At 41.3% G+C, this 25,662-nt stretch overlaps 1 protein-coding gene across 5 annotated transcripts in view; it reads right to left on the bottom strand.

Annotated features, from left to right (window-relative positions):
• IQCE (IQ motif containing E) overlaps nt 1-25,662 on the bottom strand; it is a 54,993-nt gene that overhangs the window by 7,887 nt on the left and 21,444 nt on the right. For 3 of the 5 annotated variants that reach the window (XM_034783915.1, XM_034783916.1, XM_034783919.1), the window contains exons 10-20: nt 25,209-25,281; nt 24,686-24,735; nt 20,368-20,531; nt 18,952-19,007; nt 18,363-18,571; nt 17,102-17,206; nt 14,578-14,680; nt 10,551-10,646; nt 8,781-8,804; nt 5,395-5,517; nt 4,205-4,335 (exon numbers count right to left, since the gene is read on the bottom strand). In XM_034783915.1, coding sequence (XP_034639806.1) covers nt 4,205-4,335; nt 5,395-5,517; nt 8,781-8,804; nt 10,551-10,646; nt 14,578-14,680; nt 17,102-17,206; nt 18,363-18,571; nt 18,952-19,007; nt 20,368-20,531; nt 24,686-24,735; nt 25,209-25,281 — 1,134 coding nt within the window. The remainder of the gene's footprint in view (nt 1-4,204; nt 4,336-5,394; nt 5,518-8,780; nt 8,805-10,550; nt 10,647-14,577; nt 14,681-17,101; nt 17,207-18,362; nt 18,572-18,951; nt 19,008-20,367; nt 20,532-24,685; nt 24,736-25,208; nt 25,282-25,662) is intronic. The other 2 variants (XM_034783917.1, XM_034783918.1) reach the window with 2 other exon arrangements.

Genomic DNA, 25,662 nt, shown 5'->3' with positions numbered 1-25,662 from the left:
CATTAGAGGAGGTTTGGGAACAAACTGATAAATGAAACAGTAATAAATTACCACGACCAGATAGTATTCACCCAAGAATTCTGAAGGAACTCAAATGTGAAATTACAGAACTACTAACGGTGGTTTGTAAACCATGTAAATCAGCTTCTGTACCAAATGACTGGAAGATAGCTAATGTGACGCCAATTTTTAAAAAGGGCTCCAGAAGTGATCCTGGCAATTATAGGCCAGTCAGCCTGACTTCAGTACTGGGCAAACTGGCTGAAACTATAGTAAAGAACAGAATTGTCAGACACATAGATGAACATAATTTATTGGGGAAGAGTCAACATGCTTTTTGTAAATGGAAATTATGCCTCACCAAACTACTACAATTCTTTGAGAGGGTCAACAAGCATGTGGACAAGGGAGATCCAGTGGATATAGTGTACTTAGATTTTCAGAAAGCCTTTGACAAGGTCCCTCACCAAAGACTATTAAGCAAATTAAGCTGTCATGGGATAAGAGGGAGGGTCCTCTCATGGATTCATAACTGGTTAAAAGATAGGAAACAAAGGGTAGGAATAAATGGTCAATTTTCAGAATGGAGAGAGGTAAACAGTGGTGTCTGTACTGGAGTCTCTACTGGGACCAGTGCTAGTCAACATATTCATAAATGATCTGGAAAAAGGGGTAAACAGTGAGGTGGCAAAATTTGCAGATGATACAAAACCACTCAAGATAGTTAAGTCCAAAGCAGACTGTGAAGAGCTACAAAGGGATCTCATAAAATTGGGTGATTGGGCAACAACATGGCAGATGAAATTCAGTGTTGATAAATGCAAAGTAATGCACATTGGAAAGCATAATCCCAACTATATATATGTGTATATATATATAAAATGATGGGGTCTAAATTAGCTGTTAAAACTCAAGAAAGCGATCTTGGAATCATTGTGAATAGTTCTCTGAAAACATCCACACAATGTGCAACGGCAGTCAAAAAAGCGAACAGAATGTTGGGAATCATTAAGACAGGGATAGATAAGACAGAAAATATCATATTGCTTCTATATAAATCCATGGTACCCCCACATATTGAATACTGCAAATAGATGTGGTCACCCCATCTCAAAAAAGATATATTGGATTTGGAAAAGGTTTAGAAAAGAGTAACAAAAATGATTAGGGGTATGGAACAGCTTCTGTATGAGGAGCGATTAATAAGATTGGGTCTTCTCAGCTTGGAAGAGAGACGACTAAGGGGAGATATGATAGAGGTTTATAAAATCATGACTGGTGTGGAGAAAGTAAATAAAGAAGTATTATTTACTCCTTCTCATTATACAAGAACTAGGGGTCACCAAATTAAATTAATAGGTAGCTGGTTAAAAATAAACAAAGGAAGTTTTTCTTCACACAATGCAGAGTCAACATGTGGAACTCTTTGCCAGAGGATGTTGTGAAGGCCAAGACTATAACAGGGATCAAAAAAGAACGAGATAAATTCATGGAGGCTAGGTCCATTGTCTATTAGCCAGGATGGGCGGGACAGTGTCTTTAGCCTCTGTTTACCAGAAGTTGGGAATGGGCGACAGGGGATGGATCACTTGATGACTACCTGTTCTGTTCATTCCCTCTGGGGCACTTGGCATTGGCCACTGTCGGAAGACAGGATACTGGGCTATATGGACCTTTGGTCTGACCCAGTATGGCCGTTCTTATTTTCTTCAAGAAAACACTTCATGAGTCTTTAAGAAAACGATGTCTGGGCTATTAATTGGTCTGTGGACCACGGCTCCAAGAAAGTTAAAAGACTGATTCTGCCAGGGCTGGGGGCCTACGATCAAAAGGATACTAAAAAGTTTAAAAGTCCCTCATACCGGCTTGTCTAGAAGAACGGGCCCAGACACAGAGAGGTTCTGCAGAGGGAGTCTGAAGAAACTGGGTTACCTGGCTGACATAGGGGGACAGGCCTGCACAGAATCATAGAATCGTAGGACTGAAAAGGACCACGAGAGGTCTTCTAGTCCAGTCCCCTGGACTCAAGGCAGGACTAAGTATTAGGTAGGCCATCCCTGATTCTACAGCCTCCTTAGGCAATCTATTCCAGTGCTCAACTACCCTGACAGTTATGAAGTTTTTCCTAATGTCCACCTTAAACTGCGTTTGCTGCAATTTAAGCCCATTGCTTTTTGCCCTATCCTCAGAGGTTAACAAGTACAATTTTTCTCCCTCCTCCTTGTAACAATCTTTTATATACTTGAAAACTGTTATCATGTCCCCTCTCAGTCTTTTCTTCTCCAGACTAAACAAACACAATTTTTTCAATTTTTCCTCATAAAAGTCATGTTTTCCAGACCTTTAATAATTTTTGTTGCTCTCCTCTGGACTTTCTCCAATTTGTCCACATCTTTCCTGAAATGTGGTGCCCAGAACTGGACACAATACTCCAGTTGAGGCCATATCAGTGTGGAGTACAGTGGAAGAATTACTTCTTATGTCTTGTTTACAACACTCCCGCTAATACATCCCAGAATAACGTTTGCTTTTTTCCCCCAACAGCGTTACACTGTTGACTCATATTTAGCTTGTGATCCACTATGACCTCCAGGTCCTTTTGACAGTACTCCTTCCTAGGCAGTCATTTCCCATTTTGTATGTGTGCATTTGATTGTTCCTTCGTAAGTGGAGTACTTTGCATTTGTTCTTATTGAATTTCATCCTATTTACTTCAGACCATTTCTCCAGTTTGTCTAGATCGTTTTGAATTAGAGTCCAATCCTCCAAAACACTTGTAACCCCTTCCAGCTTGATATCATCTGCAAGCTTTATAAGTGTACTCTCTATGCCATTATCTAACAATGACTGATGAAGATATTGAACAGAACTGGACCCAGGACCGATCCATGTGGGCAGAAGCACCAACTTTGTGATTTCCCCGGGGGTGCTAAACCTGTGCTCTGCCACAGGCCCCACCCCCACTCCACCCCTTCTCCCAAGCCCCCACCTCTGCCCCGCCTCTTCCTGTCCCATCTCCACCTCTTTCCGCCCACCTCTTCCTGTCCCGTTTGGCTCCCTTCCCTCGCCTCTTCCTGACCCCGCTCCTCTCCCTCTCCCCCAGTCCCTGCTGTACGCTGCTGAACAGCTGATTACTGGCAGATGGGAGGCACTGGGGGTGAGGGGAAGGAGCCAATCCGCAGGGCTGCTGGTGGGTGCTGAGCATCCACTATTTTTTTTCTGTGGGTGTTCCAGCCCCAGAGCACCCATGGAGTTGGCACCTATGCCTGTGGGACCCCACTTGATATGCTTTCCAGCTTGACTGTGAACCACCCTCTGGGAACAGTTTTTCAACCAGTTATGCACCCAGTAGCTCCATCTAGGTTGTATTTCCCTAGTTTGTTTATGAGATGATCATGCGAGACAGTATCAAAAGCCTTAACTAAAGTCAAGATATACCACATCTACCACTTCCCCACTATCCACAAGGCTTGTTATGTCAAAAAAAAGTTGTTAGGTTGGTTTGATACAATGCATGTAGACTGTTTATTGTTTTAAAATCCTTGTTCTCTTGCTCTATGCAGTGTTCCCACTATTAAAAATACACCATACAGAGTTTAGAAAATGCTTTCTGGTCACTCAGCATAGACTATTTGTCACAGGCAGCCCCCAGAGTGCAGAGGTGTTGTGGCTGGGGGCTGCCTGTGATAAATAAGCCTGCTGAGGAATTCAGGGTTAGTACACAGGGATCTTAGTGTGGGAGACTCATATGATTCCATCCTGAGAGAGGAGAAAGCTTGGGCTTGTCACCTGAGGGGTGAGCTCTGACAGCAGCGCGGCTCGCCCTGTAACCATGAGAGCAGCTAAAGCTTTGGGGACCGTAAACCATGGAAAGAAAGGAAATGATTTTCGATACAGTCATTGTACATCTATAAAATAAACAAATCTGGGCTGCACATGAGATTCCATTCTAGCCTTTTCCCCTTAAGGTTAGGGCTTTAGACTCCCCTACACTAGCCCAGCGCAATAACACTGAGCACGGAATTTTTGTTGCATGCCCCTCCTACACATTTTACTTGTGAACTGTTCATACTGAACATACCTATTGCTCCAAAGGGCTCTCTCTTTTGCTGCCTTGGAGCCTCTACTACAATTTTATATCGATATAGCCAGGCAAATAAGTAACAATACTGTGTCCTGATGGAGACACCTGCTTCTGACTTACCTTTCCTCATGTTGTCCTTTACGTGCTAAGTGAGCCCGGAAAACTGATTGGATGAATGTCACAACCTCCTCGTCCTCCTTGAAGTCAGAAGACAAGCTCAAAGAGCTGGACCCGTGAGACATGTTGGGGCCCTGCAACGTAGAGACCAAAGGAAAAAAATCAGCCTTTTAACAAATTCCTTGCCAACATAACCGCACCTTTGACATTTTTATTCTTGATTGTGAATGTGGTGACACCGGGCAGTGAGCAAACATTTCATTTCTTTTGGGTTGCAGCCCAGTGGGGTTTTACTAGACTTCTATTGATCCAATGATAATCTGTCATCATACAGTTATTAAACAACTACACAACAGATAAAGGGTAGGCAGCTGAAATGAATATTAAATGATTTCAGTGGTATTGTGAGCAGGACTCGTCCTCAAGCTAAGAGAGTTAAGGCAATCTCCAAGATGGGTCTGACCTCTGTATAAAGCAAAAGTTTGTTAGTGCCGCCAAACTGAGCTGAAGCTGAGCTTAAATATTATAATGTGTAGTGAGATGGAGGGCCTGGCTAGAGAATTCTTCATTCATTTTAGACTGCCCTAGATCTAAATAGCTACTTAGGAAACCAGTACATTTACAGCATCTAAAATGTGTAATCAGTACGGAAGTCTTTTTATATTCAGAGCCTGGCACTCAGGGCCAAGTGTGACATGATTTAAGAAATACACTGCAAATCTTCAGCAGAGCATGCTGGATACCAGGCTCCAAACCAACCATCATTTTCAACTTCTTGTTTCTAAAGCACAATGAGTAATGTTTGCCTAGCGCTATGACTCCATGAGTGCCTGGGTGCAGTGCAGCTTTTGAAAAGGCTGCACCCTAACAATATAACCCTTTGCTTTTACTTGATGACAGAACCAGATAAAGAAAGCCAGCAGCTTGGATACAGGTTGCAACCTACTGCACAGAGATAGTATGGCTTTATTTCTCAGGAGGACTATGAAGTAGATGGTAAAAAGGAAAGCCAACAAATGGGCTTAACACATTTTGGAATTTAAATGACACCACACGCCAAAGTATTAAAAAAGGCCACTGGATGAGTTACAGAACTAAACTTGGAAGGCTTGGAAGCCTAGTACTTTGCATTGTAAACTGACTGTAAATAATGGGAAAATGAAGAAGCACGTGGTGTCTGTGTCCCCACTTACCCCAACAGTTACCTTATTTCCAAGGCTATGCATGGTGGGAGATTTTCGACTGAGTGTGTTGTTCAATAACAATTTCTGCCGAGCTAAATGTCCCCTGAAAGCCGCCTGAATCACAACAGCCGCCTAGCAGGGAGAGAGATAAATGGATGTTAACTCCCTTGAAAGATAGCAGCTACAAATTAAAGTAGTGTCCAGAGGGAAAAAGGCATTACAGGAGAGAGAACTATTTTCCCTGTGCAAGGACAACTGTTTAATGTGCAGGCATTTCCCCTCCAATCAAGAGGCACCCTTAACCACTTCACATGTGCTGGTCTGGAATCCAAAAGGGTTCCAACCTATAAATTATACAAGAAATGCACAGACATACAACTCCACAGTAAATTTAACCTGAGAATCTGCACATTATGAAGTCTGTCAAATGCAATTAAATTCAAGCTACCAACATTAGCCCATATTTCACAGATACAACAATGCAGTCATATTCCCATCTTAGATCCCAGCTATCCAGCAGGCTTTGCTGCTTGATAACATCATCAGAAATCAAGTGGAGTCTGGCAAACATTCTGGTAATTATGTTAAACAAACGTTCTTCCTCTCTGCTAAGGGATTTTAATTCTCAACTAGGTCCCCAAATATCAGAAGATATCAAGGGTATAAAGTGACATTTTAAAATCACCATTCTGATAGATGTTATATACAGTTTCACACTGGAAGAGCGTAGAAAGAGCTTTGGCACTTCTCATCCTTCTCTTTACTAACCTACTCAAAGCAGATTTTCTAAGGCTGAAGAAGAAAATGCATATGATATTAGGTTGTGCTAGCTGAGAAATAGTATACAATCATGTCATTAAGAACTCTATTACAATGAGGGCGGGTCATAAATTTTCTATCAACCCTGCCAAAACAGTTGAGTTTTCAACAAATTTTTGTGTGTGAAAGATGTCTGCTTTCTGTGGAAATTTTTTTGATTGTTTTGTCAAAAATCTAAGCACCTGTTAAAAAACTACTTCAATTCAGCTATTCAGCTATGTTGCCTCATGGGAGCTTTATTTCAGTTTCCTCCAATGCCCAGTGTCCTTTATGAGCTGGGCTACCCAGCTGAACTACATCTCCCAAGATGCACCCTACCCAGGGACTCGGGTGATACAATGGCCTTCCCTCACCATGAGGGGTGACTGTGGTGCATCATCCAGGCATCAGGAACCAGGTAGGAGGAAGTAGCTCAGGGGGACTAGTTGTGGTATTAAATGGAGTCAGCGTGTTTCGGGGTGGATTCCCCACTGACGGGCATATTTGCCACTCAAAGGGCCCTGAGCTGAGATCCGGGGGAGCAGTGAGGGCCGGGTCCACCTACCCGACCGCCACCCACTCCGGGGTGATGGCCCACTCCCCTGACATGCCCACTAGGCTATGCAGCCCCACAGAAGGGGCAGTTATGCTGACTCAGGCCACTAGGCCACGCAGCCCTGAGAGAGGGTGACTTTACTGACTCTTGCCGCTAGGCCATACTGCCTTGCTGAGCCAGGCAGCCACAGTGACTCTGAGCACTAGATGATGTACCCCAGCCGAACCAGGGAGCCATATTGATGCAGGCCATTAGGTCCCATAGCTATGTGGGAAGGGGTTGTCACCCTGACTCTGGCCATTGGGCCACACAACCTTGAGAGAGAGAGAGAGAGCGGCCACAATGATTTTTACTGCAAGGCCACACTGTGACCTTTCACTCCATATTCTTTATGAAAATATACTTATGATATGAATATGACATAACTGAGATGTACTTTATGCAAGATGGGTCTTGTAAGATATCATTGGAAAGGTTATAATTTACTGATTGTGATTATCCAATTTGTATGCCTTTATAATTTCTGTATCTAGACTTAGGAATATTGACTGTGTCTGTATTTCAACTATGCTACTTCGGGTGACGTCCACTGCTAACACTTCAGGCACACAATGGAAAAGCCAGACAGGGCAGATGGCACATCAGCAAGGACAATGGCCTACGAAAAGGCTTGGCCTTCCTGTGGACATTCCATACTGCCACTGACCCATGTGATACTCGCTGTGATACTACAGAGTCAGGTGGTCTTTGTCACCTAATACTAAACATTACCTGGGACTTCTTGTAACTTTCCACTGGGAGGTGTCAAGTTTGGGAAACAAAGGATTCCTGCCTTATGTAAATCCTATTTAAGGGTGGGGAGGAAGGCAAATGTAGCTCGTCCTCTCCATGGCCTGTCTGCCCAAGAAGAAAGACTGCTAAAGCCACCTGAAGGAAAGGTAGGGGGAGTCCAGACTGAGACAGGGGTCCAGTCTGAAAAGAAATATAACTGGAACTCTGAACCACAGAAACTTTGCAACCTGCCTAAAATAACATTTAGGGTAAGAAATTACATTTTGTAACCTGTTTCTTAAGTATATTGAGCTTAGCTTGCGTACTTTGTTTTATTTGCTCAGTAATCTCCTTTGTTCTGTCTGTTATTTCTAATATTCACCTTCTGTAGTTAATGAACGTATTGCTTGATTACAATATAACCCAGTTTATGTAATTAATTTCTAATGGGGGGAGGGACACAAGTAGTTGTGCATATCTCCCTCCATATTGAGGAAGGGGCAAATTTCATAAAACCTTTGGGTTTGTACTGCTTAAAGGGAGTGGGCACGTGAGTGCTGGGGGAGCCCTCTCACACAGAGCTGACTTCAGTCTGTATCGGCAGCGGGGTGTGGCCCTACCTGTGTGTGTGCTGCAAGAAGCCAGAGAGCCTAATCCAGCAGGGAGAGGGAACCCAGGCTAATTGAGCAGGGGAGGCTCAGTTAAACCCCAGCACATCAGGTGACACCCCAAAGGGCCCAAACCTGTCACACACACTACCCCAAGACAAGGGGTGATCATAAGGATGCAACCACAGGGAAAATAATTACCCCGCCCCACGAGGGGACGGGGCACACTTGCCTTGTAACAGGCACTTCTTAACGAGGGCTGTTTCCATGTCAAATGTCAACATCCAGCCTTTTTGAAGATAGAAAGGCTGCAAGAATTATTTTATTATAATGGGAAAACTCTTCTCCATCTTACCCGCAGTTCCTTATACTCAAAAGTGCCAGAACCATTTTTGCTTCCATTTTCCGAAAGGATGCATCTTTTGGCAGAGACCACGTATAGAAAATTTGAACTCAAAAGGAGAAAGTTTAGGTCAGTCATGAACAACTGAAAAGAGGATGTCAGAAGGTAAACTGTCACACAACCTGAACTATTAGTATAGCAATACCTAGTGCTCCTGCTCATAATAAAATCGCTTAAAAAATTACATAACTCCTTGTTTCTACTTGTTTATTACAAAGTGAACCTGAATTGTCATTTTATTGGTGCGATACACACTCACCTGATCCAGAGCAATTTCTTCTTTCTGAAATAGAGAAAACTTCTAAATTAACATCATAAGGATTTATGGCTTTTATTTAATAAAAGATTACTCCAGAAGGTCTCATATTTTCTTACAGCTACTACAAAGACATCCCAAAACAACTGAAAAGCCCAGTTTTTCTTCCCTGGGGAAGCTTTCTGGAATTGGATTTTTTGGGGGATTGTTTATTCTTTAGCTTGATAGAAATAGGGGAACATAAAAAATCCACTAACCCCTGAAATCATGGATATAGAGATGCATCATTTACTTTGTTTGTTCATAAAACAAAATTTAATATAAGCTATTCTTTTAATTTGTCACCTTATCCTAGCTGGATGGAACTCAGGCTAAGAAATTTCCAGGTTTGCAGTGATGGTTTAAGTGGCACAGAATCATCCCTCTGAACCATACTGAGTTACAAAGACCACCACTCATTTTAGCTCCACATATACCGACAGTATTATCCTACATGAACCTGGACTGGCCACACCATTTACTTCTGCAAATTACTGATCTCAGAAACGCTAAGCCATGGAACGGATTTCCCCAAAACGTTTTATAATACCTTTCAAAATAATTTAAAACCTCTTTATTTCATGCACCTTACTTTATTATTTTTCATTGCATCATTTATTTTGCTTCTGTCTCACATATTCTAAAAATCAGGTTCTCACATTTGGGCCCTGACTGGTTGGGTTATGGAAAGAATGTCTTAATTCCACTTCTTTCCCTGTCCTCAACATCTGAGAACTGGTTTCCAACTCTGGCACTTAAATACAAGTTCCAAAAATCTGTAATGTCTTGCATTTCTGTTTTAGCTCACTTACGGTACTCAGAGCTGGCTGGAAAATAGGTTTTCTTTCTGAGAAAAATTCTGATGAAAATGAAAAAAAAATCCAAGTTATCCATTGAAAATTTCAAATTTTCAGTGAAAAATCAAAATCTAACATATTTAAATTCTGAAATGTCTCCAGGGTGCCTGATGGGAGTTATAGTTTGGGTTCCTCATGTTCCCTTTCTCCTCTATAGGCTGGGATCCCTGGTAAGACTACATCTCCCATGGGAAATCTCTTGGTGAGGGAGGCCATATACTGGGGGAATCACATGGCTGTGATGAGTCATGGGAGAAGTCAAGTTGGAGAGCCCAGCCCAGAGGAGGATGGGAACGTGAGGCAGCTTCACTACAATTCTCAAGGAACAGTGCAGTAGCATTTTAGAATCAAAATAGTTGTTTTTAGCCAAAAATTTAAAAATACTCAGTTTCTGGGTGTATTTTTGGTTTTTGTTTTTTTGACAAAAATATCAAAATTTTCCACAAAAAGCAGACAATTATGAAAAAGTCATTTTAATCAAAAACCAAGTTTTCCATTAAAGTACAGTTTCAATGGAATTTTTTTGACCAGCTCTAGTACTCAGTACTCCTTTATCCTTGTCTTGGCTACTACAGACACCTTTCCCATTAATTCAGTCAAGTCATGCCTGCTCCTAGCAAAATTCACATTCACTGTTAGAATGCCAGCAGAGTTTCCAGCATACAGGATGACAGAAATGAAAAGAACTATCCTTAATCAGTGGCCCTGAAGAAAGGAGAAATATCCAGGGGAAAAAGGAAAGTCAGACATTTACTTATGACTGCATCAGTGCTCTGATTCCTGATGCTCATCAACAGGCTACTCAATACCCTGAAATGAAGGTGAGGTAGCAGGATATTAAAAAAAACCCCTCTCTGTCCATTTATAAGAATTTCACCTTGTTTCTGTATGCCTTCCACTGGCTCTGGATGAGTATGGCTGCTTGCTCCTTCCTGTTGTCTTCTTTGCCCTGATGAAAGCAGGCAAATGAAGGCTGTGAAGGCAAAACACTTGAATGTAGTGTACATACTAAATGGGATTGCTGGTATGTGATTCTTTCTGGAGCTGTAAGACAGCAAGGACTGGTAAGAAAGAGGGAGTTCAACAGGAGAAGAAATTATTTTCTCACATGATGTAGGGAAGTTGGAGAAGAAAATCCTATTTTAAAAGATATCTGCATTTGTTATGTTGAGCTCAGAATTTGGAAAATTCTTACAGCAAAATACACTCCTCACTTGTCTTAACTGTGAACTGGATATGAAATTAAAGTTTTTTATTTAAATATCTAAAGGTGTAGATATTTCTTAGATACCCATTCCCGTAGTGGCAGTTACTCTCTTGTTGAAAAATGACATAACTTGTAATGCTGACAACTTGAGAATTTATGCCAAAGGACCTGATTTTGCAGTCCTTTCACAGGCAAAACTTCGATCAATTTCCACTGGAGTTTTGCAAGTGTAAGGACCACATAACTGGTCTTGTACTCATTTGTTTCAACTTACTGATGGGATGGCCATCCTGAAACACCAACAAGGGGAGTCCAATGTAAATGAACACAATCCAGTTCCTCTTTATACCTTTAACAAATCAGCAACTTGGAAAGCAAAGGAAACAAAACAAAGAGCTTCCTATTTCTGGTTACAAGGGTACAGTTTGGTACTCTGTCTCAGGCAAATCACATGACTGATCCACAACATGTCAATCTATCTCATACAATTACCTGCCTGGAAAATATTGAAGGAATTACTCACACACCTAATTAACTTATTAGCAGGTGTTGTCAGATGCTACCGGTGTGGTGCTCTGCTTTCTCCTACGTTGATATCACTCGTCTGCGTGCGTGCGTTCCCTCTGTGTGCTGCCCCAGCTCTGCAGATAGCTGACACAGCAAACCCAACGAGAACCCCCGATGACCACAGACTCTAGTAAGGTACGAAGGCACCTCAGCCAGGTTTATTGCGCTCTTGGACACAATTGCAGTTCCCCCTAGATTACTTAGTCTACCGGGCATACTACGAGAAAGTGCCTCTTGGCAATGGACTCAGCTCAGTCAGTGGCGGGACTTTCCACTTCCCCCTCGCTTGGGCAAAGACACCATCCCAGGGATACATTCTTATACACAGTTACAAACAAGTTACACATCATTCCTGACATATTGAGGTGCAACGTAGTAAGGTGCCGCCTCTCACCTCGTACATGTTGGTTCGATCAAAACAACTCTATCCATCATTTTACCGTTTTGCCCCTGTCATTGGGATGGGTCGGCCTGTTCCATGTTATCTGTGGAATGTTCCCGTATGGTATGTCTTGGTACCATGTTTATACTTTAACTTTGCTAGGTGAATATATATTTATGCAACATCAGCCCTTTCCTTGCCAGCTTCTGTGGCGGGGCCTGCCTCTGGCTCACAGCTTAACTTTGCTTTATGTTCGCAAAGTCTTGACCATTACTTTAGTTTAGTTCAGGCCTCAGGCCTCATACTGGGCCTTTATCAGGGCCTTCACTTACCACAGCAGGCTCTCTTAACTTGGCCATGCTAGCTCCATTTGTCAATTCTAAAAAGACCCCACTGCTGTAGTTCACACAAACCTATCACATTGCTGTATAAAGATACAAAACCCTTGCCAGCAATGCAATTATACAAGAGAACAGCCACCATTATAATCCATTAAGACCAACCAGGTTTTATACCAGGAAGATCCACTCTCTGCGCTTTAGAAATATTTAAGACAGCCTTTTTGTCAATATTTAATACAGCAAAAATGGTAGTGAAAATCCACCAGCCCAGGCACAAAACCAAATTTTCCACCTTACTAGGAGGATGGTAATGAAAATGTCAGTGATATTTTACTAATCAATCAACAAAAAGTTATAAGCAGAATTTGAAGATTGATTTAACTCATTCTCCTACGAAACATTTTACAATAACATAGAAAGTTTATTTTACATGAGAACTGAGAAGAGCTTTGTATTCTGTTAAAAGGACTTATTTACTTATACACTTTAACAAAAATTGAATTATGGACCTAAGTTTATTAAATGGATCATCTTCTATTCAAAGCTACAGTGTATTATTAAAATTAAACATAAATAGGAAGACAAGAATGATTAAAAACAATGGGCACAAGACCTGTATTTTCAATCAAAGGACTGATATTGGTCAAAAAATCTGTAGGTTTTGTAGTTTTTGAAGTTACTTGGAATGACCCATCTAATATTCATCAGTCCACAACACAGAACATAAAACTGACCCAGACAGAATGGCATCTTATGTCAAAAACAATATCCTCCTATGCAAGCAGGCACTCTTATTCATATTATGTTGTTATCCATGCTCTGGTGTCTATTTTTCATTACACTGTGATCAAAACCACCAGCAATATTATTTACTTGAAACTCCCTATCACCGCAGTCTTTTGCTGAAGACAAATACTGCATAATTCATGTCAGCATCACAGAAGTAGGAACAAGCACAAAAAAATCCATTTTTGGATTATAAACTAAAAGAAGCTAATCCTAATGGGAAAAGTCGCACACTTTTGGCAATATAGAAAACAGAATAATAAAAAGATATGTGGTTCAAGGGGCTAACTGGCCAGGTATTGAATCCGAGACCAATTCATGCAATGTATACAACTTAATAAAAAGTCACAGCCCTTGGATCTCCAGGAATACATGCAATACCAAACAAAGAAAAAGCATCAATATAATACACTAGCCTTATTTAGGAAATCTTTCCACAACTGTGCAAACTGCATGATGATAAAATTTAGTAATAATACAGAAACAAAAGCTGTCAAAGCACAAACCTTCTAACAGATACTAATATCAATTTTGGTATCTTGGTTGTTTCTGTTCATGCTCCCGAGGATTTTATTTTTAAATTTGCTGGGTATTAGTAAAAATGCAGATGCGTGGAAGAGAATCATAAGGCTCTGCAATGGATTTCTCTTTGGTGGTGTGAAACAATGTCCAATGTAAACTGAATGTACTACGCTATATTTTTAACCTAAAAGTATCTGCTTGAAGTGTTTTTAGCCCCACAATTCTTTTTTCTGTTTAAAAAATAATCTTTTCAACGTGTGAGCTCTTGTAACACTGCAGTGAGCAAGCAAGGACCCGCTTTACATTAAGGGTAAACAATCACCATAAAGCCTATGGACAAAATTTTGGGTAATTAACCACTGGAACAATTTACCAGTGTAGTGCATTATCCATCTTTAAATCAAGATTTGATATCTTTCTAAAAGATATGCCCAGAAATTATAGATTTGATGCAGAAACTACTGGGTGAAATTCTACAGCCTATGTTATATAAGAGTTAAAATCTATGAATCTATTAAATTAAGCCCACTCACCACACACCCAGAGGGCTAAAGCCTGCAATCCTTACTCCAGCAAAACTCATAATGAATTCAATGGGAATTTTGCTTGTATAAGAAGCTGGGACCAGACTGACAATGGTATTTAAGCACCTAAAAATGCAGATGGACACCTTAGGCACTTTTATATATCCACTAAGTTAGTTAGGTGCCAAACTCAAGTGCTTTTGTAAATCCCACGAGGTGCCTATCCGCATCTTTAGGTGTTTAAATACTTTTGTCAATCTGGTCCTCAGTGAAGGATTTGGCCCATAAAGTACAACTGTTTCTAAAAGGATTAGCAACAAAAGGGACTGCCTGCTGACATTCTTCCCTTGATGACACATCTGCAAATGAAAGGCACATCTAGAGAAATTATAATTTACAAATGAAATTGGTATAAACAAGCAACAACCTTCCTTGGTTACAGTTTAAGTTAGTATAGGAAGGGATCTGAAGAAATCACAGTTGCATTATGGACCTGAATATCTATCAACCAGAAAGACTTCAACTGCCCAATCTGTAAGGGTACAAATGGGATGCAAGAAAGAATGAGGTTATACCTTGTTTGGCGTTTCCATGGTATCATCTGCAGTTTGTCTCTTGTCTTCATGTAGTTCCGCCTCCAGTTCTCTCACTTTGTGTGTAAGGCTCTGGATTTCCTCCCTATAGTTAGGAGTGCAGAGTTATTTATAGCCAGAAACTTTTCTGCTGTACAGGAGCACACAATGCATGTCTCCATAGTGACAGATATGGAAAATGAACTCACGAAGAGAGATGTCAGAGTACTAAATTAAAATTAACAGTGACCAAGGTCACGGTGATACTTTTGATGTTATTTTTTATGCCTCTGCACCTGACCCAATAATTCAGTGACTGGTAGATACAAGATTGTGGCAAAATTGTGTGTTTTACTTTGGCTTGATGTTAGTTTCTGATTGATGTAACAGGAACACATTTTTTGCCATGATTGTCCCTCTAATGATCGCTGCTCAGTTCTAAATCCTGTAACTCCTCTAGTGGATGGGAAACCACACTGTTAGGAGTCAGGGTGGAAGGGTAAAGTAGAGGATCTACAGCTCTCTCCTCATAAGCAAAAAGGAGGACAAGAAAAGGTCATCCAGACTAACATACCAGCTTTTCAAGGTTTACTTTAATCTAGGGCTGTCAATTAATCGCAGTTAACTCATGCGATTAACTCAAAGAAATTAATAGAGATAAAAAAATGAATTATGATTAATCGCACTGTTAAACAATAGAATACCAATTGAAATTTATTACATATTTTGGATGTTTTTCTCCATTTTCAAATATATTTATTTCTATTACAGCACAGAATACAAAGTGTACAGTGTTCACTTTATATTATTTTTATTGTAAATATTTGCACTATAAAAATAATAAACAAAAGAAATCGTATTTTTCAATTCACCTCATACAAGTACTGTAGTGCAACCTCTTTATCATGAAAGTGTAACTTACAAAAGTAGATTTTTTTTGCTACATAACTGCACTCAAAAACAAAACAATGTAAAACTACAGAGCCTACAAGTCCACTCAGTCCTACTTCTTGTTCAGCCAGTCACTAAGACAAACAAGTTTGTTATATTTACGGGAGATACTGCTGCCTGTTTCTTATTTACAATGTCACCTGAAAGTGAGAACAGGCATTCACATGGCACTTTTGTAGCCGGTGTTGCAAGGCATTTACGTGCCAGACATGCTAAACATTCGTATGCCCCTTCATGTTTCGGCCACCATTCCAGAGGACATGCTTCATACGGATGATGCTCATTAAAAAAAATAAATGCATTAATTAAATTTGTGACTGAACTCCTTGGGGGAGAATTGTATCTCTCCTGTTCTGTTTTACCCGCATTTTGCCATATATTTCATGTTATAGCAGTCTCGGATGATGACCCAGCACATGTTTGTTTTAAGAACACTTTCACAGCAGATTTGACAAAACGCAAAGAAAGTACCAATGTGAGATTTCTAAAAATAGCTACAGCACTCGACCCAAGGTTTAATAATCTGAAGTGACATCCAAAATCTGAGAGGGACGAGGTGTGGAGCATGCTTTCGGAAGTCTTAAAAGAGCAACACTCTGATGCAGAAACTACAGAACCTGAACCACCAAAAAAAAAAAAAAAAAAAAATCAGTCTTCTGCTGGTGGCAGCTGACTCAGATGATGAAAATGAACATGCATCGGTCCACTCTGCTTTGGATCGGTATCGAGCAGAACCTGTCATCAGCATGGACGCATGTCCTCTGGAATGGTGCTTGAAGCATGAAGGGACATATGAATCTTTAGCACATCTGGTACGTATCTTGCGATGCCAGCTACAACAGTGCCATGCAAATGCCTGTTCTCACTCTCAGGTGACGTAAACAAGAAGTGGGCAGCATTATCTTCTGCAAATTGTAACCGAACTTGTTTGTCTGAGCGATTGGCTGAACAAGAAGTAAGATTGAGTGGACTTGTAGACTCTAAAGTTTTACATTGTTTTATTTTTGAATGCAGTTATGTGTTTGTACATAATTCTACATTTGTAAATTCAACTTCCATGATAAAGAGATTGCACTACAGTACTTGTATGAGGTGAATTGAAAAATACTATTTCTTTTGTTTTTTTACAGTGCAAATATTTTTAATCAAAAATATATATAAAATGAGCACTGCACACTTTGTATTCCATGTTGTAATGAAATCAATGTATTTGAAAATATAGAAGACATCCAAAAATATTTAAATAAATTGTATTCTATTATTGTTTAACAGCGCAATTAATCGCGCAATTAGTTTTTATTAATTGCTTGACAGCCCTACTTTAATCCTACATTTCAGATCTTCCACCATCCCTCCAGACACAGAGATATCATTCATACTTCAAATCACCTTCCCCCAAAACTTATTCCAAGATTATCATCATTTAGCCAAAACAGTTCTGCCCAGATACCTCATTTACTCATCATTCCCCACATTTCATAGACATTCTGCATATTTTGAACCACTTAGTATGAGAACTGTGTCATACTCAACTTTATCAGTCCCTTTCAAAATTGGAAAATGCCTCTCACGGTACCTCAAAGTCTCCTCTTTTTCACTCTTTTCTTTCTCCATCTCCTGCAGCTTTTGCAGTTCCCTCTCCAATTCAGTCTTTGCTTGCTGTAATTGCTTCACCTCTGAACTGTATGAGAATAGGGAATTAAGCTCTAAGGCAATGTTTATATAATTTGCATTTCAGTGCATTAGAAGAATTATTTTTTGCTTACACTTCTAATGTTGAATAAAATCTGTTTTGTTTAAACTTGAACAGGAATTTTATATTTTAAATAAGTATATATTTGTCCTTATAACCCCCCACACTATGGTATACATGGTTTAGATGAAAAAGGACTTTTTGCATGGTATTGATATTAGGTCTTTGTCCATGTGCATCTTTGCACTGAAGGATCATATTAACATACAGGCTGCTCTGTGCACACATCTAAGCACCTGGTAAAGTTAAGCTGTCTCTCCATGCACTGACAAACACAACTACTGTAAGAAATAGCAAAGGAATTCAGCTGCTCAGTTGGAGGATGAATGCCAGAGTACAGCAGAAAATGAGAGGTATGTTTCAGAGGAGAAAATGGTAGATCAGGTCAAAACTTCTGTTGCAAAATTCTCACAGCAAAACTGAAAGAGGTTCGCAAAATGATTTAAAGAAGTAACTATGAAATTTTAGTGTTCTTCAAATGTTATCTTTTCAAAAATTTCATTGGCCTTTAAAATTCTCCAGAAACATGCAGAAGTTTCCATTTTTGATGGTCAATCTTGCCATTCATAAATAGCAACTTTTTACAAAGCTGATATGATAAAGAGTGGATTTTTAAATCTTTTTTGCAAATCCAGCCAAACCCTTCCCAAAACCTCAAGTGCTCCAATTTTGTTTAAAATGGGAGAAACTTTTCACATAGCTCCTTTCACGATACAATGTGAAACGCTTCACACCTATGAAAAGACTGTCGCAGAGGGCTTGTCTACACTTACCAGAGGATCAACCCTGAGTCGATCGATGCATCAGCAGTCGATTTAGCGGGTCTAGTGAAACCCGCTAAATCGACCGTCGATCGCTGTCCCGTCGACTCCTTTACTTCACCGGATTGAGAAGAGTAAGGTGAGTTGACAGAAGAGTGTCTTCCATCGACGTCACATAGTGTTGTCCCCACGGTAAGTAGATCTAAGCTCTGTCGATTTGAGTTACGCTATTCACGTAACTCAAATTGCGTAGCTTAGATCGACTTTTCCCTTTAGTGTAGACAAGGTCAGAGACTAACATTCCAGACAATAGTCAGACTTACTATTTACTGGCCAGCTGATTTTGAAGTGCACTCCTATCACCTTTCAGTTTCTTCACCAGCCCTCGTAGATGCTCACATTCTTCAAGGGGGTCAGGTTCTTGAGTGTCTGGCTGATCCAGTTGTACAGAAGCTGAAGGTGGCAGAGCAAGCAATGGTGATGTGCCATTAGCTGATGACTGCAATCTGTTGTTCTCCATCTCATGCACTTCCTAGAAGTTCAGGGGGGAAAATTGAAAATTTTCTCTTTCTGCTTCTATAAGATATGGGGAGGAGGGGGACAGAGGGAGGGAAGATCCTCATCTGGTACAAACTGACTTCAATGGAGCCATATGGATTTACACCAGATGAGGATCTGGCTAGCCTAGGAAAGAAAAGCAGGATCAAAGGGAGATTAATCTTAAAGCCGCAGCTATACAAGATGAGTATGACACAGCAGAAAAGGGAACAGTATAGATAGCTGTTCATATGTATAAGAGAGAGTGCACCAAGCTGATACTTGGAAGGATAAGGCACCATGAACACAGATCAGTGACTTTATGTTTTCTGTTCTACCATTGATAAGACAGGCTATATTATTTCTGTCACTCACTTTTTCCAGTTCTGAAATCCGTCTCATCAGCCTCTGTCTGCTCCACTCACTGTAATCTAAAGAAGGTAACAAGATTTTAAACAAGAAACTGGATTGGTGAGACACAAATCCCTAGAAAAAGGAAGCTTGTGTCCATTCAGAAAGTCCACCTCATTGTAGGAGACTGAAAACCAGCTTTAGAGATGGAATGGTCTAGAAATGTTTGACATCCTACTCAAACCATTTCAAATTAGACTATTTAAACCAGTACAGTATACATTTGGATGATGGAAAACAGGGCTTTATGGGGAATGTCTTGTTCCTCCAGACTCTCTGAATGGATACAAGCATGGGTGTCAAACACATGGCCCCAGGACACTTTCCTCCAGTCTGTAATTCCCTCTGATTAACAAAGGGGTCTGACCTACAGGTGCCTGCTGTAGCTCAAAGAGACTGGGAGGGAGCTGGAGCAACTGGAATTGAGAAGGGAACTCATGCCTGATTGGGTACCCCACTACCACACACCACAGCGCAGTGTCCCCCCCCCTTCCCTGATTCCTACTGCCACATAGCCCACAATGTCAAAGAAGGGGTGCTCCTCACTCCCCCTTCAGAGAACAGCACCCAGAGAGGAAATGCCACAAGGGTGTGGGAGGGAAAAGAGAATGAGGAAGACTCCCTAGAGGCAGTGGGGGATTGGATTGTAAGCAAAAGTGAGAAAACTGACAAATGGGGATGGGAGGTGTGTGAACGGATTGTGGCAGGAATGCATAAAGGGGTAAATTAGGGTTTGTCTACACATACAGTGGTGTAGCTGCACTGCTGTAGCATTTAGTGAATATGCTACCTATGCCAACAGGAGAGCTTCTCCCATTGGTGTAGGTACTCCACCTCCCAAGAGGTGGTAGCTAGGTCAACAGAAGAAGCCTTCGTGTCAACATAGCACTGTCTACACCAAGGTTAGGTTGGTATAACTGTGTCGCTCAGGGATGTGGATTTTCCACACCCCTGAGCAACGTAGTTATACCAACATAAGTCTGTAGTGTAGACCAAGCCTTAGTGACCAGTAGAAGGACAGTTTCACAAAGGCATTTATTTTTTCAAAACAGAATGGAATTGTCTTCCAGTATGATCTGTAACTTTGCCAGCTACAGAGACACATTCTGCAGTCAGATGAGACAGCAAAATGTGCCCCTTGCTAGTGACTCCTGGCCCACAGACCCTAACTGAAAAGGTATTCAGTCTACTCAAGGAGCCAGTTTGATGCTCCTGGAATAATAGTTACAGACTGATTGCTGCCCATTTTCAGGTAACACATTTGCAATGCCTCTAGGAGCTGTATCCATATTGCCATGTTGTCTATGAACTGTGCCTCTCTCCCACCTCCTTTCTGTGTATTTGAAGCCAAGTTCCCTACCTTAACTTTTCAACACATACTTTTTGTTTTGCTGGAAGCAGGGGAATTGCTCAGCACTCGGTCTAGATCTGCTTTCAGGCTCTTATTTTCATCTTGCAGCTCTTTGATGTTCTTGGACAATCGCAGAACAGCAGCATTCAGCACCTTCAGCCGTTTCTGGGATTCTCTGCTCTCTGGAAGGGATCTGTGCTTGGAAAAGAGGACAAGAGCAGGGATTTAGACTCAAACACAGCACACAGAGGCAATAACTACAAACAAATGAGAAACCCCCCACACACTCAATAAACAAGCAGATTGGGGTTAGGAGAGGGAAGGGTGCCTTTGGGAAGAAGGAGCAATGCATTACAAGTAATTTCTAAGCTAAATTTTCAGACATGTTAGTGCAGCATTCAGTTATCAGATGCTCTTTCTCCTTTGAAGGAAGTCCCCTACCAAGCTTATCTCTCCACTTATAAAGATACACTGGAATCAACACTAGATAAGAAACAAACTTAGAGAATGCAGGCAACACAAGTGTGGTGGGAAGACCAGGAAACAGACAAGTTAGAGACTACAGTGTGTTCAGAGCCTCCAGAACTAGATGATGTTGCTGCAGTTTTGCTTTTTAATTATTCTACTGGACATACTGAGGGTAACTCAACTTCCATTAGAAGTGGTTGTAAAGTTTGTTCCTACTACAGGATTCCTGATAACCTGGAACAACTGCTCTGCACTGCTATGGGAGAGACCCAGGTTATAGAGCAACCTCCTCCAGCAAACCATGCTGAGAGACTTAACGAATTGACCAAGCCCTGCCATGGCCAAATGCCAGACACAATGGCCAATACATAAAACAGTTTGTGAAGAAGCCACACGTCTCTGCGCACTGGAATACAGTCTCAATGGCAGCCTACTGGAGAAGGGGAAGACAGTCGTGGATATGGCATACGCAGTATGAAAAGCTGGGCCCAATTCACTCTTAAGAGGTCTACGAAGGGAAACAAAGTGAAAAACAACCAAACAAGGAAGGGTTTTTTATAGGACTGCCCCAGAGAGAAAAATGGGGAGATGACAGAATGGTACCCGCATCACTCAATGCCCATTATTTCAGGCAGCTGTCAAGTTAAAATAAACAATCACAGAGTTGCAGATTGTGTGGAATGGACCATACTGAGGAACTGAAGGTTTTTTAACTTTGGCAGCAAAGGGACATCACACCCTCTGATGCCAGAGCAATTTAGTTATTTTTGGAGAAATGAAAAGATAACTGCCTAGGCCTTTTTATGCATCCTGCTCAACAGAGAGTCAAAATGTACTTTAAAGGTTTATATTGTACACACATAGTTCTAAAAGGCAACGGTATTAAGATTCAGGAAAGGAGAGACTAAACACACTATAACTTAAGTCCGCAATGATCCAAGGAGGCACCTTGCACCCTAGTTCTGACCTTCAGCATCATTTGCTATTCCAGTCCTTGGCCCTGTGAGTAAAGACTGCTAGTCATGCAATTGGCAGAGACTGTCCTCACCATTTTTTTTTTTTGAGCTATGCACAAATGAGGACTAGAAGGAAACCTGATGACTCATTTTCACCTGTAACTTAAATTGAATTTGATAGCCTTCAGCACTGAAAGGCAACTTCTTTAACTCACTGCAGGCCTGAGCCAAAATAAATGAAATATTTTTAATAGTGACAAACTAAATTCCAGTTTTTAATCCACCACAAATGACAGAACAGGGGAACAGAAGGAATATACAGTATTACCCATCCACAGTTCTGGTGGAATTGCACTGATTTTAACAGTTATGCCAGGGATTAAAATGTCCCATTGTGTTTCAGACAGGGAAGCACAAGCACATTCTGAAGTATTGAGATATTATCTTCCATGCTCAGCAGATCATCATCCTTCCTGTCTAACCAGTACTCTGCCCTCCTCTTTCAGGAGGCTGGACTAACACTGCCTTGCGCATCTGCGCTTACTTTGCTCTCTGAATGTAATTTTACTCCCATGTTACTCACATTCATGATAGAGATTAAATTAAAATCATATTAGACTAGATACTTTGAAAGCAACCTTGAGGCACTGCCATATTCCTATCTTCATCCTACTGCACAGACCTTTCTCTATCGTCTTCATGGTAGCTTCCATCACTGCTCCAGAATCTTTATCTTCATGTCTATAATCTCCCTGGATATCATCTGGACAATTTTTAATTTAGAGTTTAAAACTATTTTAAGAATACAGATTCCTCCAAAATATCTCCTTCATCCCACTCCCAATATTTCTCTCCAATATGCCCATGTTGGAGCAACACTGCAGTCAGCCAGGAAGGAGTGGACATCACTTTGGGTAGGGGCCAAAGGGTATTAGGTGCTCACATCCCCCGCTCACAAGCTAATTTGTTGTTTTTCCTTTTAATTTTTAATAATGAGACTAATAGCACTATCTATATTTAGGTAAAGTGGAAGCAGTCATTGTGCAAGCTTCCTCAACACCGTTTAGCAATTCACCTCAAGCATGGCCTACAACCCCCCACCATTCTAATCCTATTTTTATAACCCTGCTATTATAATCCTGATGATTATAGGATTATAATCCAGTTCTGCTGATTCTTAGTTTAGAGGGCAGGTCTATCATACTGGTACTTTTATTTATTGTAATTAGCGATGTGCCTGAGCTGTGAAGTTGGGGTTTGGATCTGATTTTCCCCCAAATGCTTGGCCCAGAACTTTGGTTCAGATCAATGGCTAATTTTAATGCTGTAATATTTCTCATTAAAGTTCTCCAACTGCCTGTGTGCCTTTGGTTGGGCAGCTGACACACTATAAAGTTATTAATATTTTATATTTTGCCTTTGTGTTTTATTTTTAGACTCACTACAGCATGTTTTGCCCAGCATGCATCTCCTCTTGATCCCTGGTCCATCAGGGACAAGCATTAGTAAACTGGCCTAAGGGTATGTCTACATCGCAGTCAGGAGGTGTAACTGTAGATCATGTAAGCATATCTGAGCTGCCTTTGATCTATGCACCTGTCCTAGATCAAAGCTAGCGCAAGTGACAGTAGCAGCGTATCTGCAGCAGCAGTGGCAGCGGCACAGACTAGCTTCCTGATCCTGGGAACATACCTGAGTGGCTAGCCCAGGGGTAGGCAACCTATGGCACGGATGCCGAAGGCGGCACACGAGCTGATTTTCAGGGGCACTCACACTGCCAGGTCCTGGCCACCGGTCCGGGGGGGGGGGGGGGCTGGGGGGGCTCTGCATTTTAATTTAATTTTAAATGAAGCTCCTTACACATTTTAAAAACCTTATTTACTTTACATACAACAATAGTTAAGCTATATATTGCAGACTTATAGAAAGAGACCTTCTAAAAACATTCAAATGTATGACTGGCACGCAAAACCTTAAATCAGAGTGAATAAATGAAGCCTCGGCACACTGGTTCTGAAAGGTTGCCGACCCCTGGGCTAGCCCGTGTTCATGCCCATGCTAGCTTGTGCTCATGCTGCTGCGGCTTCACAGATAATGTTACTCAAGCTAGCTTGGATCTCTAGCTAAAGCAAAGCTAGCCTGGGTACGCCTACATGAGCAGCAACCACACAGCCAGACATATCTTCAGAGACACTGCTCTATGTCTCACTCTCACGACATCCTAACACCTCCTAACTGCTACCATTAATCTGTCTCAGTCATACTGTGGACCAATGCCCCTGCGCTACAGGATTATTTTCACACCAAAGCACTTTCTTTATTTGCAGCACACATTCTAGAGCAGTCTACATAAGTGACTTAAATGTGCATAAATCAAATATCCAACAATCTCTATCCATATAATGTTGCCAGGAGAAGCAGTTCGATTTTTGGGGTAAAGACATGGATTGTCTTTTATGGGGAATAAATGCTAGAAATTCTTTTTTGAGCTTTCAATTGCTCTGTTTTAAAATGTTTTGCTTCATTTTCAAACAGCTTTAGTATTTGGTTTCCCTGTAAAGTAAAATGTATTTCTTTGTTCTGTTTGACAATGAGAGTGTTCTTTTGATTTAGTGTCTCTTTAGGAAGATCCTGTTTTGGTGATACAGGATGGGAATTTAAAACTCTAATTGAGGTAGATGCCTTTTGTTTTCCTCATTAAAAGCCCATCAATTCAAAGTGACAGATCTACTGTGGAAGCAACATGGGCATGACACGCGCGCTGTGAAGTCAACAGAGGTAGTGTGGAAAAGCAAATCCACCAGTATCTAAGTTATGAGACAAACAACAATTTACATGCAATTGTTTTCCATCACTTAGTATAGTATACAAAGTATATACCAAAAACATATACATGCACACGTCCCAGAAGAAATAAACATACTTTTTCCCCACAGCCTCAGATTTTGCCAGCAGGGTTTGGAGACGATGAATCTGAAGTATAAAAGATAGATTGCCTTAATGGACATACATAGCTGGCACAGAAAAGACTTAACTGTTGGAAAGCTCAGAATGCTAACCTACTATGCAGTGTCTGGTAAGTGAAAATAGAAGTGAGATCCTTGTGGCATTAGCACAGGTAACAATGCCATGGCCAAAAATGAGAGTATGGTCCTACTGGCATTAATATGGATGCTGTGCTCGGAGCTGTACACTGTATTAGTTTCATTACTTGCCTTGTTTAATTAAAAATAGGTTTTCTGCTTTACATCAAGGCTTTTACAAGTACACCTAGTTGGTGCTTTTATATATATACAAAACACACACGTGTCTACTTGACTTTCACACATAGACAGGTGCAGCTGGGATCTAGGAAACAAGTGTAAAACTGTTCAGGGTTTCTACCTAGAATCTATAATTGAACCTCTCCTCCCTGTTTACACAGGCAGGGGTCTCACCAGACGTACCTCCTCATAGTAGGTCTCCATAGCAATCCTCATCTCTTCCAAATTAGTGGTCTTCACATCTGTCTGGAATTTACTGAAAATGGAAGAATACAACTAGGGTTACCATACGTCCGGTTTTTCCCGGACACGTCCGGCTTTTCGGCAATCAAACCCCCGTCCGGGGGGAATTGCCAAAAAGCTGAACATGTCCGGGAAAATGCCAGCCGGGCACTTCCCCTCCCGTGGCTGCTCTGCTCCTCCCCTGACTCTTCGGCTCTGTTTAAGAGCCAAACTGCCTGAGCGCTATGAGCTTCAGGCAGCCCCCTTGCCTCCGGACCCCAGCCGCCAGCCGGGCACTTCCCCTCCTGGGCTCCGGCGGCGCAGGGTCCGGAGGCATGGGGGCTGCCCGAAGCCGGTAGCGCTCGGGCAGCTCGGCTCTTAAACAGAACCGAAGAGTCAGGGGAGGAGCAGAGCC

This window comes from Trachemys scripta, chromosome 10, assembly GCF_013100865.1.
Source record: "Trachemys scripta elegans isolate TJP31775 chromosome 10, CAS_Tse_1.0, whole genome shotgun sequence".
Taxonomy (NCBI): domain Eukaryota; kingdom Metazoa; phylum Chordata; order Testudines; family Emydidae; genus Trachemys; species Trachemys scripta.
This window is presented reverse-complemented; position numbering and strand designations above follow the sequence as displayed.